This window comes from Panthera tigris, chromosome D3 (genome assembly GCF_018350195.1).
Source record: "Panthera tigris isolate Pti1 chromosome D3, P.tigris_Pti1_mat1.1, whole genome shotgun sequence".
Lineage (NCBI taxonomy): Eukaryota > Metazoa > Chordata > Mammalia > Carnivora > Felidae > Panthera > Panthera tigris.
In genome coordinates this window covers 21,876,682-21,891,350 of record NC_056671.1, presented here as the reverse complement: position 1 = coordinate 21,891,350, position 14,669 = coordinate 21,876,682, and the positions used below count along the sequence as shown (strand labels likewise).

The window sequence follows — 14,669 nt, the reverse complement described above, 5'->3', positions numbered from 1 at the left end:
ATGTATATATTCATTAATGAGATTGATATAAATTTTTCTTTCTTCAAATGTCCTTGTTAGGTTTTGTGTTAAGGTTATGGCTAGTCTCCTAAAACCACCTAATTTTATATAGATTTTGGGTGGGTAGTGTTCCTTTTTTAAAAAAGAGTTCTCAGAGTAGTTTATGTGAGATTGGCGTGAATTTTTCCTTAAATTTTGACAACAAATCATCTAGGCCTAGAGTTTTCTTTGTGGGAAGGTTTTTATTACTGTTTATTGTTGCTAATGGTTATTGGACTGTTCATATTTTATACTTCTTGTGTGGTTTTGATAACTTTTTTTTTTGTAGCTGTCTATCCATTTTACCTGCATCTTCATATTATTTGTATCAAGTTGTTTATAAGTATATTCTTAGGATCTGTAATGATGTTTCCTTTTTCCCCCTAATATTGATTTATTTGGCTTTTTCTCTCTCTTCTTGACCAGTTTAATTGACTATTTGTCAATTTTATTAGTGTTTTTAAAGAACTAACTTTTCTTTTTGATCTTCTCTATTTTTGTTTTCTATCTATGCAAAAAAGAATTAACATTGCAGGCTGGAGACTGCTATTCTTAGAAAGTCCTGCTTGCAGGGGTACCTGGGTGGCTCAGTCAGTTAAGCGTCTGACTCTTGATCTCAGCTCGGGTCATGATCTCAGGGTTGTGAGTTCAAGTCCTATATTTAAAAAAAACGTAAAATAAAAGAGGGGAGCCTGGGTGACTCAGTCAGTTGAGGGTCTGACTTCTTTTCAGGTTATGATCTTGTGGTACAGGAGTTCAAGTCTCACATCAGGCTCCCTGCTGTCAGTGTGGAGCCCACTTCAGATCCACTGTCTCCCTCTCTCTGTGCTCTTTCTCTCTCCAAACAATATAAACATTTAAAAAAAAAGAAAAAAGAAAAGAATGTCCTGCTTACAAGGTTGACCCCTGACATGTCTAGAAACTTAGATTTGAAGAGGATTCTCACCAATCCCCAACTGATAAGGATAGTTAACTGTGCCTGAACTGTTTGTGCAAACAATGTGGTATATGCTGAATACCTGCTCTCCTTCTAGGAGTCTAGAATTTTGGTATGTGATTGGTAGAGGGTGCCTGTAGGACCAGCACCCAGTAAAAACTTCGGGCATTGAGTCTCTACAAAGCTTCCCTGATAGACAATACTTCACACACGTTCACACAGTTCGATGCTGGGGGAATTAAGGGTATCCTATGTGACTGCCCTGGCAGAGGACTCTTGGAAGCATGCATTTGATTTCTAGCAGCCTTTGCCCCATTCCCCTTTTCTCTTGTGTCCTCTTGCTGTAATAAATCATAGCTATGAGTATAACTATATGCAAGTACTGAGTCCTTTTTTTTTTAATGTTTGTTAATTTTTGAAGGAGAGAGACAGAGCGTGATGGGGGGAAGCCAGAGAGAGAGAGGGAGACAGAATCCAAGTAAGCTCCAGGCTCTGAGCTGTCAGCACAGAGCCCAATGCGGGGCTCGAATTCACAAACTGAGAGATCATGACCGAAGTTGGACGCTTAACTGACTGAGCCACTCAGGTTCCCCCTCTGAGTCCTTCTTTCTAATCATCACTGAACCTAGGGTAGCCTTGGGGATGTTTGACACACCATTGTGAATGGCAGGTATTTCTATCTGAGATTGGGCTACTTATTGTCCATATTTATCAGTCTGTCTCATTGAGCTTATCTATTTAATTTCACTTGTGCATTAAAAGAGATTTGCATCACATACAGAGATAATTTGATTCTCCCTTTTCCCCGTTACTCCTCAAATTTAAGGTCTTTTAGGGATGGTGCAGTTAAGAAACCTTATCCTCCAAAGATACTGGCCAACAAGAAGTCGTCTGCCTTCTCTGGGATCCAGAGAGAGCTACCTAGTGCTGGTCATCCAGTGCAGTATCATGCCTCACATGGTTGGACCCGAAGGAACCAGTTACGAGAATTGCGCATCAGGTGAGCTTGCTGAGTGGTCATCTGCCTGCAATGATGTTTCCATTGTTCTCCCTTCTTGGTTAAAATGAGGGAATGATTCTTCTTTTCGTATCTCAGTTATTTAGGTGGGGACTTTGATGCCTGCTCTTTGTGGCAGAATGTTCAGAAGAAAAGGACATTTAGGAATCTGCAGACTTAAAATCTGTCATTCTGTGTTTTCATTCACATTCTCTAGTTGGGCCCCACAGTGTGTTAAGCTATAAGGAGTCTCCAGAAAAAGTCTAAACATAGTCTGAGAGAAATTAGTGTTTTCCACTACTCTTGATTAGGTCTACCAAAGGCATTCATTTATTCATTTAACAAAAATTTATCAGGCCTTCTCTTCCTTGGCGCTGCCTGTGACAGCCATTTCCTGTTGGCATCATAGCTGCCCTCGGACCTCTGGTGAAGCCCAAGGTCATTAAAAAGAGGACCAAGAAGTTTATCTGGCACCAGTTAGAGCAGTAAGTCAAAATTAAGTGCAACTGGCAGAAACCTAGAGTCATTGACAATAGGGTGTGCAGGAGATTCAAGGGCCAGATCTTGATGCCCAGAATTGGTTACAAGAGCAACAAGAAAACAAAGCACATGCTGCCCAGTGGCTCCCAGAAGTTCCTAGTCCACAGTGTCAAGGAGTTTGAAGTGCTGCTGATGTACAGTAAATCTTACTGTGCAGAAATTTCTCACAATGTCTTCTCCAAGAACTGCAAAGCCGTTGTGGAAAGAGCAGCCCAGCTGGCCCTCAGAGTCACCAATCCCAATGCCAGGCTGTACGGCGAAAAAAATGAATAGACAGCTTATGTGCACAGCATATTTGGGTTAATAAAACCATAAAACTACAAAAAAGATTTGTCAGGTACCTATTTAGCCAGGTGGTGGGCTAGATGCTGAGCATACAAGATGAATAAGACATTCCTGGTCCATGACCTCATGAAAGCTTAAAATCATGTGGGCTTGACAGACTGTTAAACAAGTCACAACAAAGCATGATAAGTGCCATAAGAGGATGTGGCACTGCGGGCCACGTGGTTGTAACAGTTCCACTGGTGTAGCCAGCAGGAACTTCCCAGAGGAAGTGGGGTTTAAGTCAAGTCCTAAAGGATAATGTAAGAATAAGCTGGATAAAGGGCAGAAGGAAAAAGAGTGTTCCAAGCCAAACCTGGAGACTAAATGGCCAAGACAAGCCAACTTTTTTTGTGTATACCAGGCACTGTGCTGGGTACTTGGGATGCTATGAGACATGGTCCCTGCTCTCAGGGGCTCACAGTCCAGAGCCAACAACAGGCACCCTGTGAGCCCATTACTGTGATTTGGTGTTATAACTTTACATTATACTAAGGGTTGAAACAGAGTTTTGAGGGTGTAAAGCTACTCACTATGTTTGGTTTGGGGAAGGTCCAGGAAGGCTTCACATAGGAGCAAGCATTGAAGATGAGCCTTGATAGGTAAGTGGGCATTTGCTAGGTATTTTAGGCAATAAGAAAAACACAAATAAAAGTATTATCATGTACTTCCTTTTCCTCAACTCTGAAGTCTTCATTGACAAAATACTTTGTATTGAAAACATTTTTTAAAAATAATCTGCTTGGGGTGCCTGGCTGGCTCAGTAGGTAGAGCATGCAACTCTTGATCTCAGGGTTGTGAATTCGAGCCCCACAGTGGAGGTAGAGACTACTTAAAAAAAACTGCTTGATCTTGGTTTTATAAGTCTGTCCCATCCTATGCTCTATTTGCTACAAGATCAGATATGATTCACCTTTTGACTCATGCTAGCATCTCTCCCCCTGGGACCTTAGTTTCCTTCTGCTTTCCAGAAAGTTGATAACATAAGTCAAATGGAGTTTTAAAATGTGTATATCCTTTCTTTGCTTCTTTCAGATGCGTGGCCAGAAAGTTCTTATATTTGTGGATTCGAGTAACTTTTGGAAGAGTATTTCCCTCTAAAGCCAGGTAGTATTAGCTCAGAACACCAAACTTCTCTGAGTTTGTTCTAGGTTTTATTTTGTATTAAGCTCATGTGTAACCTTTGTTATGGCATGTGTTACATTCTTCTCCTGCTGCCCTCCAGTGTCCAGCAGGCATCTGATATAATGGTGACCTAGCAGAGAGTAGTTTGAATGCATGTGTGAAGCAATCGGAAATAAACCAAGATAGCTAAGACCCTCTGTGAAAAGGTATTCTGAGTATTTGCCCAGAAATAAGCAAGTTCCTTCAGGACACTGTTGAGACTGACCACATTGACATGATCTAGGACAGGACCTGGGGAAAAAGTTGCATTGGCAAGGGGAGTGAAATTTTAGTCAAGAGAATGTCCCTGTGCCACACCTTCCCTCTGTATGGGCCATTGCCCCCTGCTACAAGTTTTGGTTAAAATTGCTTTAACTGCAGTACCCAGAATGGATTGCTAGGGGGAGCCACCAGCATCAGGGACACATGCAAGAGGTAGTGGGGTTGGAGAGAAGGGGCCAGTGTATGGTATATTTCAGAGGAAGAATTGGCAGCCGTTGAGATGTAAGCATTTTTTTTTTTTTTAAAACTGGAATGTTGTGGGTTCTTAACCTCTCTATTCTTCCCTTATTACAACCTTTCGTTTCATTTTTCTGACATTGTCACTTTACTAATATGAAACGTCATCCAAATTTTTTGATTCAAACTCCTTTAAGCAAATTTGGCCTGTGGGTGTTCTCTGAAATCTTTTTTTTTTTTTTCACTTTTTTTATTTCACTTTCATTTTTGAAGGATATTTCACTCCATAGAGAAATCTAGGTTGCCAGTTTTCCCTCCAGCGTTTTGAAGATATTTCATTGTCTTATGGTTTCCATTTGTAAGTTGTTAGTCTAATTATTGCTGTTTTGAAGATTCATTATCTTATTTTTCAAAGTTTTAATATGATATGCCTAGGTATGGATTCATTTTCTTAAAGTCTTAGCTCATGCTGACATAATAGGTCACAGGGTTTTGGTTTTTTGCTTTGTTTTATGTACACATCTTCCTGGCATACTTTCTTTGTCCAAAGTCATGTTATTCTCCTTTTCCTTTCTCATACAATCACTTGCATGAGATTTGACCTCAGATACTTTGTTGCTCTTTTTATTTTTCTTGTTTTTTAACGTTTATTTTTGAGACCAAGAGAGCGAGAGAGAGCAAGAGAGAGACAGAGAGAGAGCATGAGAGTGGGAGAGGGCCAGAAAGGGGAGACAGAGAATCAGAAGCAGGCTCAGCACAATGAGCACAGAGCCTGGCACAGGGCTTGAAACCAAGAGTCGGACGCTTAACTGACTGAGCCAACCAGGCGCCCTGTTGCTTTTTTAATTTTTTTAAATTTTTTTTTAACGTTTATTTATTTTTGAGACAGAGAGAGACAGAGCATTAATGGGGGAGGGTCAGAGAGAGGTAGACACAGAATCTGAAATAGGCTCCAGGCTCTGAGCTGTCAGCACAGAGCCCGACGCGGGGCTCGAACTCACGGACTGCAAGATCATGACCTGAGCCGAAGTCGGCCGCTTAACCGACTGAGCCACCCAGGTGCCCCCCCGTTGCTTTTTATGTGGAATTAATCTCTCTGAACTTTTAGAGCGAGGCAAGGTCAGTTAACTTTCCTGATTTCACAGAGCTGTCTCATTTGTAGTATTAAAAAAAAATCATGCTGTCTTGCTCTATAGGATATCCTGGTTCTGTTCTCCTAAAATACTTGGTCTGATCCTCTCTTTCCTCTTCTCGATTGTCCCTCTCCTCAATTTCTATTCTACTCCCAGCAGCTTTTTCTCAGTATGAAGCTCTGTCCTAAAAGGGAGCCTGGCATGTTGGGTCTGAGACTATAGGCACTGGACTGCTCCAGCTGTTTCGGTTCTTTCTACATGAGCCGTGGTAACTGAGGGGACAGAGTTCCTCTCAGGTTCAGCTGCTAGTCTCAAATTGGACCTCTGCACCTTGCAGTGACTGCTTATTGGCTGTTTGGAGGTTTTCCCATTCTCCAGCTCCTTAGATGCCACCCTCATTGTTCTTTCTTCCTCCTGTAGAAATATTAATACTATGCAGGTCTTTTGACTGTGGATGGTTTGTCCCTGTCTGCTTGCATTTTGGATTTATGGTGATACCTTGTCACCTGGTTTTGTTGTAACTGATACATGAATTTTTGGTTTTGCTACATGGTTGCCGTGTGTGTTTTACAGGGATTCAGAGACAGGAAAACTATGTTGCGCCCTCTACTATCTTCACCAAATTCTTTTCCTACTTAATTTTACATTACTAAATATTTGACCCATATTTAACTGGAAACCTTTTTTTTCAAGTAATACTCATTTATATTCCAAATACTTGGGAAATGCTGATTATATCTGTTAGAAATGCATTTAGGGCGCCTGGGTGGCTCAGTCTGTTAAACATCAGACTTCGGCTCAGGTCATGATCTCGCGGGTCGAGAATTTGATCCTGGAGTTGGGCTGTGTGCTGACAGCTCAGAGCGTGGACCCTGCTTCAGATTCTGTGTCTCCCTCTCTCTCTGCCGCTCCCTCTACTCACGCTGTCTCTCCCTTTCTCTCTCTCTCTCAAAAAAATAAACATTAAAAAAAAGAAATGTATTTGATTCTAAATAAGAGAAACTCTGGCAATAGCTTTAACAAATTGGGATTTGCTTTTTCTCATAAGCAGTCTGGAGGATGGTGTTGGTTTAGCTGTTCAGTGATGCCATCAGAGACTCAGGCTTTTAGTACCTTTCAAGTTCACCATTCTTAATATATTGCCCCTTTGTTCTCAGAGGTGACACTGCATAGTTGCAAAATGAGTGTTCTATTTTACACAGGAAGGAGTAAGGGAAGGGTGGTGTCAGCTAGATCTGTCTCTTATGCAGGAAAACAAAACTTTCCTGAAAGCCCTCAGCTGCATTCTGCTTCTGCCTCATTGGCCACCTTTTGGCCAGCAAAAAAGCTGGCTACCTTTTGCTGCAAAGCAGGCTGGGAAAGAAACCTTTCCAGCCTCTGCAGTCGGATGCCTGTGAGGAAGCAAAGGCTTGACCCTGGATGTTGGGTTAGCCAGTGACAGATGTTGGCTATACTGCTTTGAAATGATCACATTATTATACTCTTTACTTTCTTTGCTCTTGAATAGTAAGGGTATGGAGGAAAGAATACTGAACTGGAATTGGGGAGACCCAAGTTTTGGTCCTAGCCCAGATCCTAGGTAATTGTTTGGTCTAGGATAAGTTATGGCTCTGGGCCTTCTCAAATTGTAAAAAGAGAGAGTGAGAATGCTATTTGTTGTCTAAGCATCTATCAGAGTTAGTATCCTGATACTGTGTTTCCATTGACTTAGAAATTTGTGATGTTTTTGTTTTTCAAGTTGTAATCTCTCTTTAAATCAAGTGAGTTGTTATTTGGGGGAAAATTTTACATACTGATCTTTGCTTTTTTTGTTATTGTTTTGGTCTTTTTCCATGTTATTTATTCCTCACTTTGAGGAATATTAGAGAATTATTTCATACCAGAAAATGCAGAATAATGCCTTTATATTCTTGGAAATTTTTTTAACTTTTATAAACTGGCATTGTTTTATCATTAATAAACTGAATCAAAATGATCATTGAATTAGTAGGGTGAAAATAATGCAGTATATGTCCATTTATAAGGTAGTCATAAATATGAGGTAGTTAGCTATTTTTCTGAAGAGGAGATCTAAATAAAAATTTTTGGCTAACTTGGGAAGTAGGTAAAATGCTCTTGTCTATTTATAGTATTTATTTATTTTCTAAGTTTATTTATTTATTTTGAGAGAGAACAAGTGGGTGAGGAGCAGAGAGAGAGGGAGAGAGAGAATCTTAAGCAGGCACTGCAATGTCAGTGCAGAGCCCAACACAGGGCTTGACGTCACAAACTATGAGATCATGACCTGAGCCAAAACCGAGTTGGACACTTAACCAACTGAGCCACCCCAGCGCCCCTATAGTATTTATTTATTTTTGTTTACAATATTTAATTCATCAATATTTCTTCCTCATTCTTAGCTAATGGCCTTGCTTCCTATTTTCTTGATAGAAACAACAGAAGAGACTTGCACAAGCTCCCTCCACCACATCCACCCACTCACCGCGAGCATCTATCACCATGCAACTTGCTTTCCCTACTCTTAGGCCAGTGACCTGCCCTTGCTCTCATCTGCGGCAAAATTTTTGGCTTCTGCATTCGGTTGCCTTTGTGCCTACTCAAGGCCATCACCCTAGCAATTTTTTTTTTCTCTTTTCTGCATTATCAATTTTTTGCTCTCTACTGGATCATTTGCACCAGCCTATAATACCCTTTATTTCTCTTATCCTGAAAAAAATAAAATCTCTTTGGCTGTAGGTCCTCCTGCAGCTAGCACTCTGTATCTTTGCTCGCCTTTACATCAACTCCCCTGGCCAGACTCGGTGTGTCCAACATGTCTTGTAATCTCCCTTATATCTATCCCACTAGGCTTTAGATTCTACTCCTCCACCAAAACTATATTTGTTAAGGTCATTGCATTTGCCAAAATTAGTGGTAAATTCTGAAACTTCCTCTTACTTGGCCTACCAGGAAGCAAGACAGTCTGTCATTCCCTTCTCTGAGAAGCCCTTTCTTCTTGCACCTTCCAGGTTACCATCCTCTCATGGTTTCCCTTTTCCCTCTTTGACTGCTCCATCTTTCTTTTGTGGATTCCTCCTCACCTAAATACCCAGTGCCACATCTTTGTGCTGCTTCTGTGTACCTCACAATCGTGATAATCTCATCAACTCTCAGGATGATTCCCAAATATATACACCCCGCCCAGACCTCTCTCTTGTCCAGACTGCTATGTATGTGGCAATTCCACTGTGTGTCTAATAGATGTCACAACTTAACTGTGTCCAAACCTGAAATCTAGAGCATCCCCACAAACCTCTCTGCTGAGCCTTCTCCCTCTCCGTTAATGGAAACTCCCATATTTCCAGGGACTTGGGTCAGAAACCCGGGAGTCACCTTTGACATCTCTCTCTCATACCCCAGTTTACAATGCCAAATGCCCAAATTGTGTTGACATAACTTTCAAGATATATTCAGACTCCACCTCTCTTCAGCACTTCCAGTACCACCCTGGTCCAAGCCATCATCATGTCTCCCCCTGAATGACTACAGTAACTTCACTGGTCTCCTATTTCCAGCCCTAGCCCCAGTCAGTCTTTTCACAACTGGTATTCTGAGTAAATCAAGTCATGTCCCTCCTCTGCTCAGATGGCTTCCCTTCTGGCCAAGAGTAAAAGCCATAGTCCTTATGGTAGCCTATAAAGCCAATTGACTTTTTTGTTATCTATCTATGGATTTTTAAAAAATTTCTGCTGTCATATTTAAAATTCCCAACATCTCTTTTTTGTTCTCTGAATGTTTTTTTTTTTTTTTAAGAAATCGCATCCTGTAGGTTCATAATCTTTTGAAGTTAATGTAGCCATTTGTTTTTAAGATTTTTGCTTATATTGTCTGTTTCTTCTGAGCCCTTTTTTTCTCTGTGCTTTTGGTCATTGTCTCATATTGGAGCCTTGCCTCAAATATCAAAACGTCCTTTCATTGTCTATTCATATTTAAGAGTTAGGCACTAAAATGCTAATTTTGGGATCCTTTCTATGTATGCATAAGGACTTATAAACTGAAGGCTTCACTTTAGGCTTTTGAGGTAGAGACTGGACAGTTTCACTGAGGAACCTCCAGCTGTCACTATCCAGAAGCCTTTTCTGTTAGGTGGTTGATCATGTTCCCCAGAGGAGAGGAATCCTCCAAATTCTTTCTGGGCTGGAGTGGCTTGGAGGTGGGTGGTAGTGATTATAAACTTGGAATGTGGATCTCACTGTTGAGTATGTGGACTCTCCATTTAAGACCCTCTCCAGATCTCTGGTGATATTCTGCAGTCCAGTGTTCCTCTGTTGAGCTTCTCCAGAGATAAACCCAAGTCTCTGCTTGGGTGAATAAAAGGATCCAGGGGCCTAATTGCTGCTTATGCCCAGGCTTGCAAACAATCCTGTGTTTTCATCTCCACCCAGGGCTCCCTCATTCCTGATGCCTCATGTTCCCATGCCTGTCTGAGGTCTGTGCCACCAGCTGGTTGCTTCTTGACTCCCACAGAACAAGATACTTAGTACTCTCTTGGCTTTCTCTGATATGGTATGATATGTTGATTCAGTTCTCTGATATGTTGATTCAGTTGCCTGTGCTATCATTTAAAATTTGTTGACATCTCTGATCTATCATTGTTGCTCCTATTCTCTTTGTCTTTGTGAGTTTGCACCTTTTGAAATGTATGTGCTGTTATTTTAGTGGGGTTTAGGAAGAGAAGGAGGTTGATGGATAGTAGTAGATGATGGAAGGAAGTACATGTGCACATGGAAGTGGTTCTTTTCCATGAAATTTTTAAAAAATTGTGATCAAAGTTGTTGTTTAAAAATTCTTCAGGGGCACCTGGGTGGCTCAGTCAGTTAAGCGATCGACTCTTGATTTCAGCTCAGGTCATAATCTCATCGTTTGTGAGACTGAGCCTTGCATCAGGCTCTGCGCTGTGAGCGTGGGATTCTTTCTCTGCCCTTCCCCCAGTCATGCTTTCTCTCTCTCAAAATAAACAAACATTAAAAAAAATTTTTTTTTTAACTATAGACACATGTAATAGGAAACACTAGTCTTCTATAATCTTCCTGAGAGAAAACCACTGGTAATAGTTTGGTATTGTGGAGATGTTTTCAGGCTTTTAATATGTATAATATAATTATTTTTATGTATGCAGAGTACATGCATATAGATGTATATGTTTTTATGTATGTCTACAAATATGTATGTGTGTGCATACATTATATATGTGTAAATATATACAAATTTGTATGCATTCTAACATAGGAGTAGTGGAAATACAAAAAAAATGTAACTTTAGAGGTGCCTGAGTGGCTCAGTCGGTTAAGTGTCCGATTTTGGTTCGGGTCAGGATCTCATGGTTTGTGAGTTCAAGCCCCACATTGGGCTCTCTGGTGTCAGCTCAGAGCCTGCTCCTGATCCTCTGTCTCCTTCTCTCTCTGCCCCTCCCCCATTTGTTCGTGCTGTCTCTCAAAAATAAATAAACATGAAAAAAATTAACTTTAGAAAATGGTGTCATACATACTATGAGGTAGCTTTATTTTTTCACCTAACCACTTCTCTGGAACATCTCATTTCAATATCTTTAGCTCCACTTCACAAAAAATGACAAGGTGAAGTTAGTTGAATTTAACCTATCCATCCCTTTGAGGGACATTTGTTGACTTTTATCCTCTTTTATTATGAACAAGAGCGAAGTGAATTTCCCTATGAGTATTTTTGCTAGCTAGTTTTTTAAAAACTGTGAGTGGTGAGGAGGAAGCACATGTTAATAAGCTGCAGAACTATGAAAAGAAATTCAAAGTGACTGACAGGCACAGAGTTCTTGAATTATCAGTCACCTCCACAGTGCCTGTTAGCATCAACACAATCTGCCATTGCTCTTGTTTTCTTTCTTATTACCTTTGTCCTCTCTTTATTGCCTCTACGTATCTTCTGCTGTTTTTATAACTCTCCTGGACAGATTTCAGTGAAACTAATATGCTCTGTTCTTATTAAGTACTAGGAATAACATTAAGTATTTGCTGATTTTATAACTTTTAATCTCCTCTATACATAAATGTGAAGTGTAGTTACTACTTTAAAAATATTTTTTAGGGCCACCTGGGTAGCTCAGTTGAGCGTCTGACTTTGGCTTAGGTCATGATCTTGTGGTTTGTGAGTTTGAGCCCCACATAGGGCTCGCTGCTGACAGAGCCCGCTTTAGATCCTGTCCTGCTCTCTTTGCCCCTTCCCTGGTTGTGCTCTCCCCAAAATAAATAAATATTAAAAAAATAATAATAATAAAAACATTTTTTTTAGTCTGATGAAGAAAAAAATGAAGAATAATTCTCATGGTATTTGAAGTCAGATTTTTATTTTACTTTAACCTCCTCAATTGGTAAGATCTGTAGTATAACATTTTTAGCTTTTTTCCTAGTTTAAGTACTTTTCTTTCCTAGTTTAAATACTTCTAAATATTTGATCTGAAAATATTTTTTTATTCTATTCTGGTGTTATCAAATAATGAGCCATGCTTTTCTATGAGAATGTAACAGCAATATTAAACTAATTTTGGAACAAATACCAGCTCCCACATCATCATGGATTTTTCTCTGATTTTTGTTCATTGCCAAAGGTGTTACTATGAGCAGAGAATACTACGGAAGGTCTTTGAAGAATGGAAAGAAGAGTGGTGGGTTTTCCAGCGAGAGTGGAAACTCTGTGTTCGAGCAGACTGCCACTATAGGTCAGGTTTCATGTTATATTACTTTAATTTTGCTGATTCACATTATGAAATAGTTATCTGTTGGCATATTTCTGGTCAAAAGGAGAAAGTTTTTTTGTCCCCCAGTTTTATTGAGATATAACTGACATATAACTGTATGAGTTTCAGGTATACAGCATAAAGGTTTGACTTACATATATTGTGAAATGATTACCACAATAAGTGTAGTTAACATCCATTGTCTCATAAAGATACAATAAGAAGAAATGGAAAAAAAAAAAAGCTTTTTTTAGTTATAATGAAAAGTCTTAGGATTTATTCTCTTAACTTTTATATATATCATACAGTAGTGGTAACTATAGTTATCATGTTGTACATTTCATCCTGAGGACTTACCTATTTTATAATTGGAAGTTTGTACCTTTTGACTACTTTCCTCCAATTCCTTCTCCCCCTACTCTCCCACCCCCACCTCTGGTAACCACAAATCTGATCTTTTTCTATGATTTTTTTTGGTTCGTTTTTAGATTCCACAGGTAAGTGAGATCATACAGTATTTGTCTTTGTCTGACTTAATCATTCAATATAATGCCCTCAAGGTTCATCCATGTTGTCACAAACGGCAGAATTTCTTTGTTTTTTATTCCATTGTATATATAGACCACAACTTCATCCATTCATCCATCATGGACAATTAGGTCGTTTCCATATCTTAGCTATTGTAAATAATACTGCTATGAACATGAGGGTGAAAATATCTTTGCAAGTTAGTGTTTTTGTTTACATTAGATATATTCCCAGAAGTGAAATTGCTGGATCATATGGTAGTTCTACTTTTAATTTTTTTAGGATCCTCCATATTGTTTTTTATAGTGGCTGTAGCAATTTACAGTCTCCACACTCACACCAGCATTTGTTATCTTTTGTCTTTTTGATAATGGTCATTCTAACAAGTATGAGGTGATAGCTCATTGTGGTTTTTCATTTCCCTGATGACTAGTGATGTTGAGCATCTTTTCATGAACCTGTTGGCCTTACATAGACCTTCTTTGGAAAAATGTCTATTCAGGATCTTTGCCTATTTTTTTTAAAATGGGCTCCATGCCCAGCGTAGGCCTTTGACTCATGACTTCAAGATCAAGAGTTGCAGACTCTATCAACTGAGCCAGCCAGGTACCCCTTTGCCTATTTTTAAGTTAGATTATTTGGGGGGTTTGCTATTAAGTTGTATAAGTTCTGTATATATTTTGGATATTAACCCTTTATCAGAATTATGGTTTGCAAGTATTTTTTCCCATTCCACAGGTTATCTTTTTCACTTTCTTGATTGTTTCTTTTGCTGTATAGAATTTTTTAGTTTGATGTAGTCCTACTTGTTTATGTTTATTTCATTGCTTGTGCTTTAGGTGTCATACCAAAAAAATCATTTCTAAGATGTGAAGGTGCTTTTTCCCTATATTTTCCTTTAGAAGTTTCATGGTTTCAGATCTTATATTTAAGTCTTTAATCCACTGCAAGTTAATTTTTTGTGAGTGGTTTAGGATATGTGTCTGGTATCATTCCTTTACATGTGAATATCCAGTTTTCCCAACACCATTTATTGAAGAGATTGTCTTTTCTCCACTGAGTAGTCTTGGCTCCTTTTTCAAATATTAGTTGACCATATATACTTGGGTTTATTTCTGGGCTTTTGATTCTGTTCCATTGGTCTGTTTGTTTTCATGCCAGTACCATATGCTTTGATTACTATAGCTTTACAACATAGCTTTAAATCAGGAAGTGTGATGCCTCCTGCTTTGTTCTTCTTTCTCAGAATTGCTTTGGATATGTGGAGTCTTTTGTGATTCCATAGAAATTTTAGGATTGTTCTGCTTCTTGTAGAAAATGCCATTGGAATCTTGATAGGCTTACATTGAATCTATAGATGGCTTTTGGTAGTATTACTTTAATAATTTTAATAATATTTTATTAGTTAACACTTAATTACATAATTAATTAAATTACATAATGTAATATAATTTTAATAATATTAATTCTTTTAATCCACGAATGGAATGGATACCTTTACATTTCTCTTTTTCAATGTTTATTATTTTGAGAGAGAGAGTGTGCACATGCGTATTCACACAAAGGGAAGAGGTAGAGAGAGAAGGAGGGAGAGAGAATCCAAAGTAGGCTCTGCATTGTCAGTGCAGAGCCCTACATGGGGTTCAGTCTCACGAACTGTGAGATTTTCACCTGAGCCAAAATCAAGAGTCAGACACTTAACCGACTGAGTTACCCAGGTGTCCCTACCTTTCTATTTCTTTGTGTCTTCTTTGATTTCTTTTGTCAATGTTTTGTAGTTTTCAGAATAGAGATCTGTCA

The 14,669-nt window shown here is 39.2% G+C and overlaps 1 protein-coding gene and 1 pseudogene across 14 annotated transcripts in view; both read left to right on the top strand.

Moving 5' to 3' along the window:
• SFI1 (SFI1 centrin binding protein) overlaps positions 1-14,669 on the top strand; it is a 106,290-nt gene that overhangs the window by 21,477 nt on the left and 70,144 nt on the right. For 9 of the 14 annotated variants that reach the window (XM_042961433.1, XM_042961427.1, XM_042961432.1 and 6 more), the window contains exons 3-5: positions 1,803-1,976; positions 3,873-3,944; positions 12,213-12,323. In XM_042961433.1, the coding sequence (XP_042817367.1) occupies positions 1,803-1,976; positions 3,873-3,944; positions 12,213-12,323 (357 nt within the window). The remainder of the gene's footprint in view (positions 1-1,802; positions 1,977-3,872; positions 3,945-12,212; positions 12,324-14,669) is intronic. The other 5 variants (XM_042961434.1, XM_042961429.1, XM_042961426.1 and 2 more) reach the window with 3 other exon arrangements.
• Positions 2,049-2,860, top strand: LOC107179653 (annotated as a pseudogene).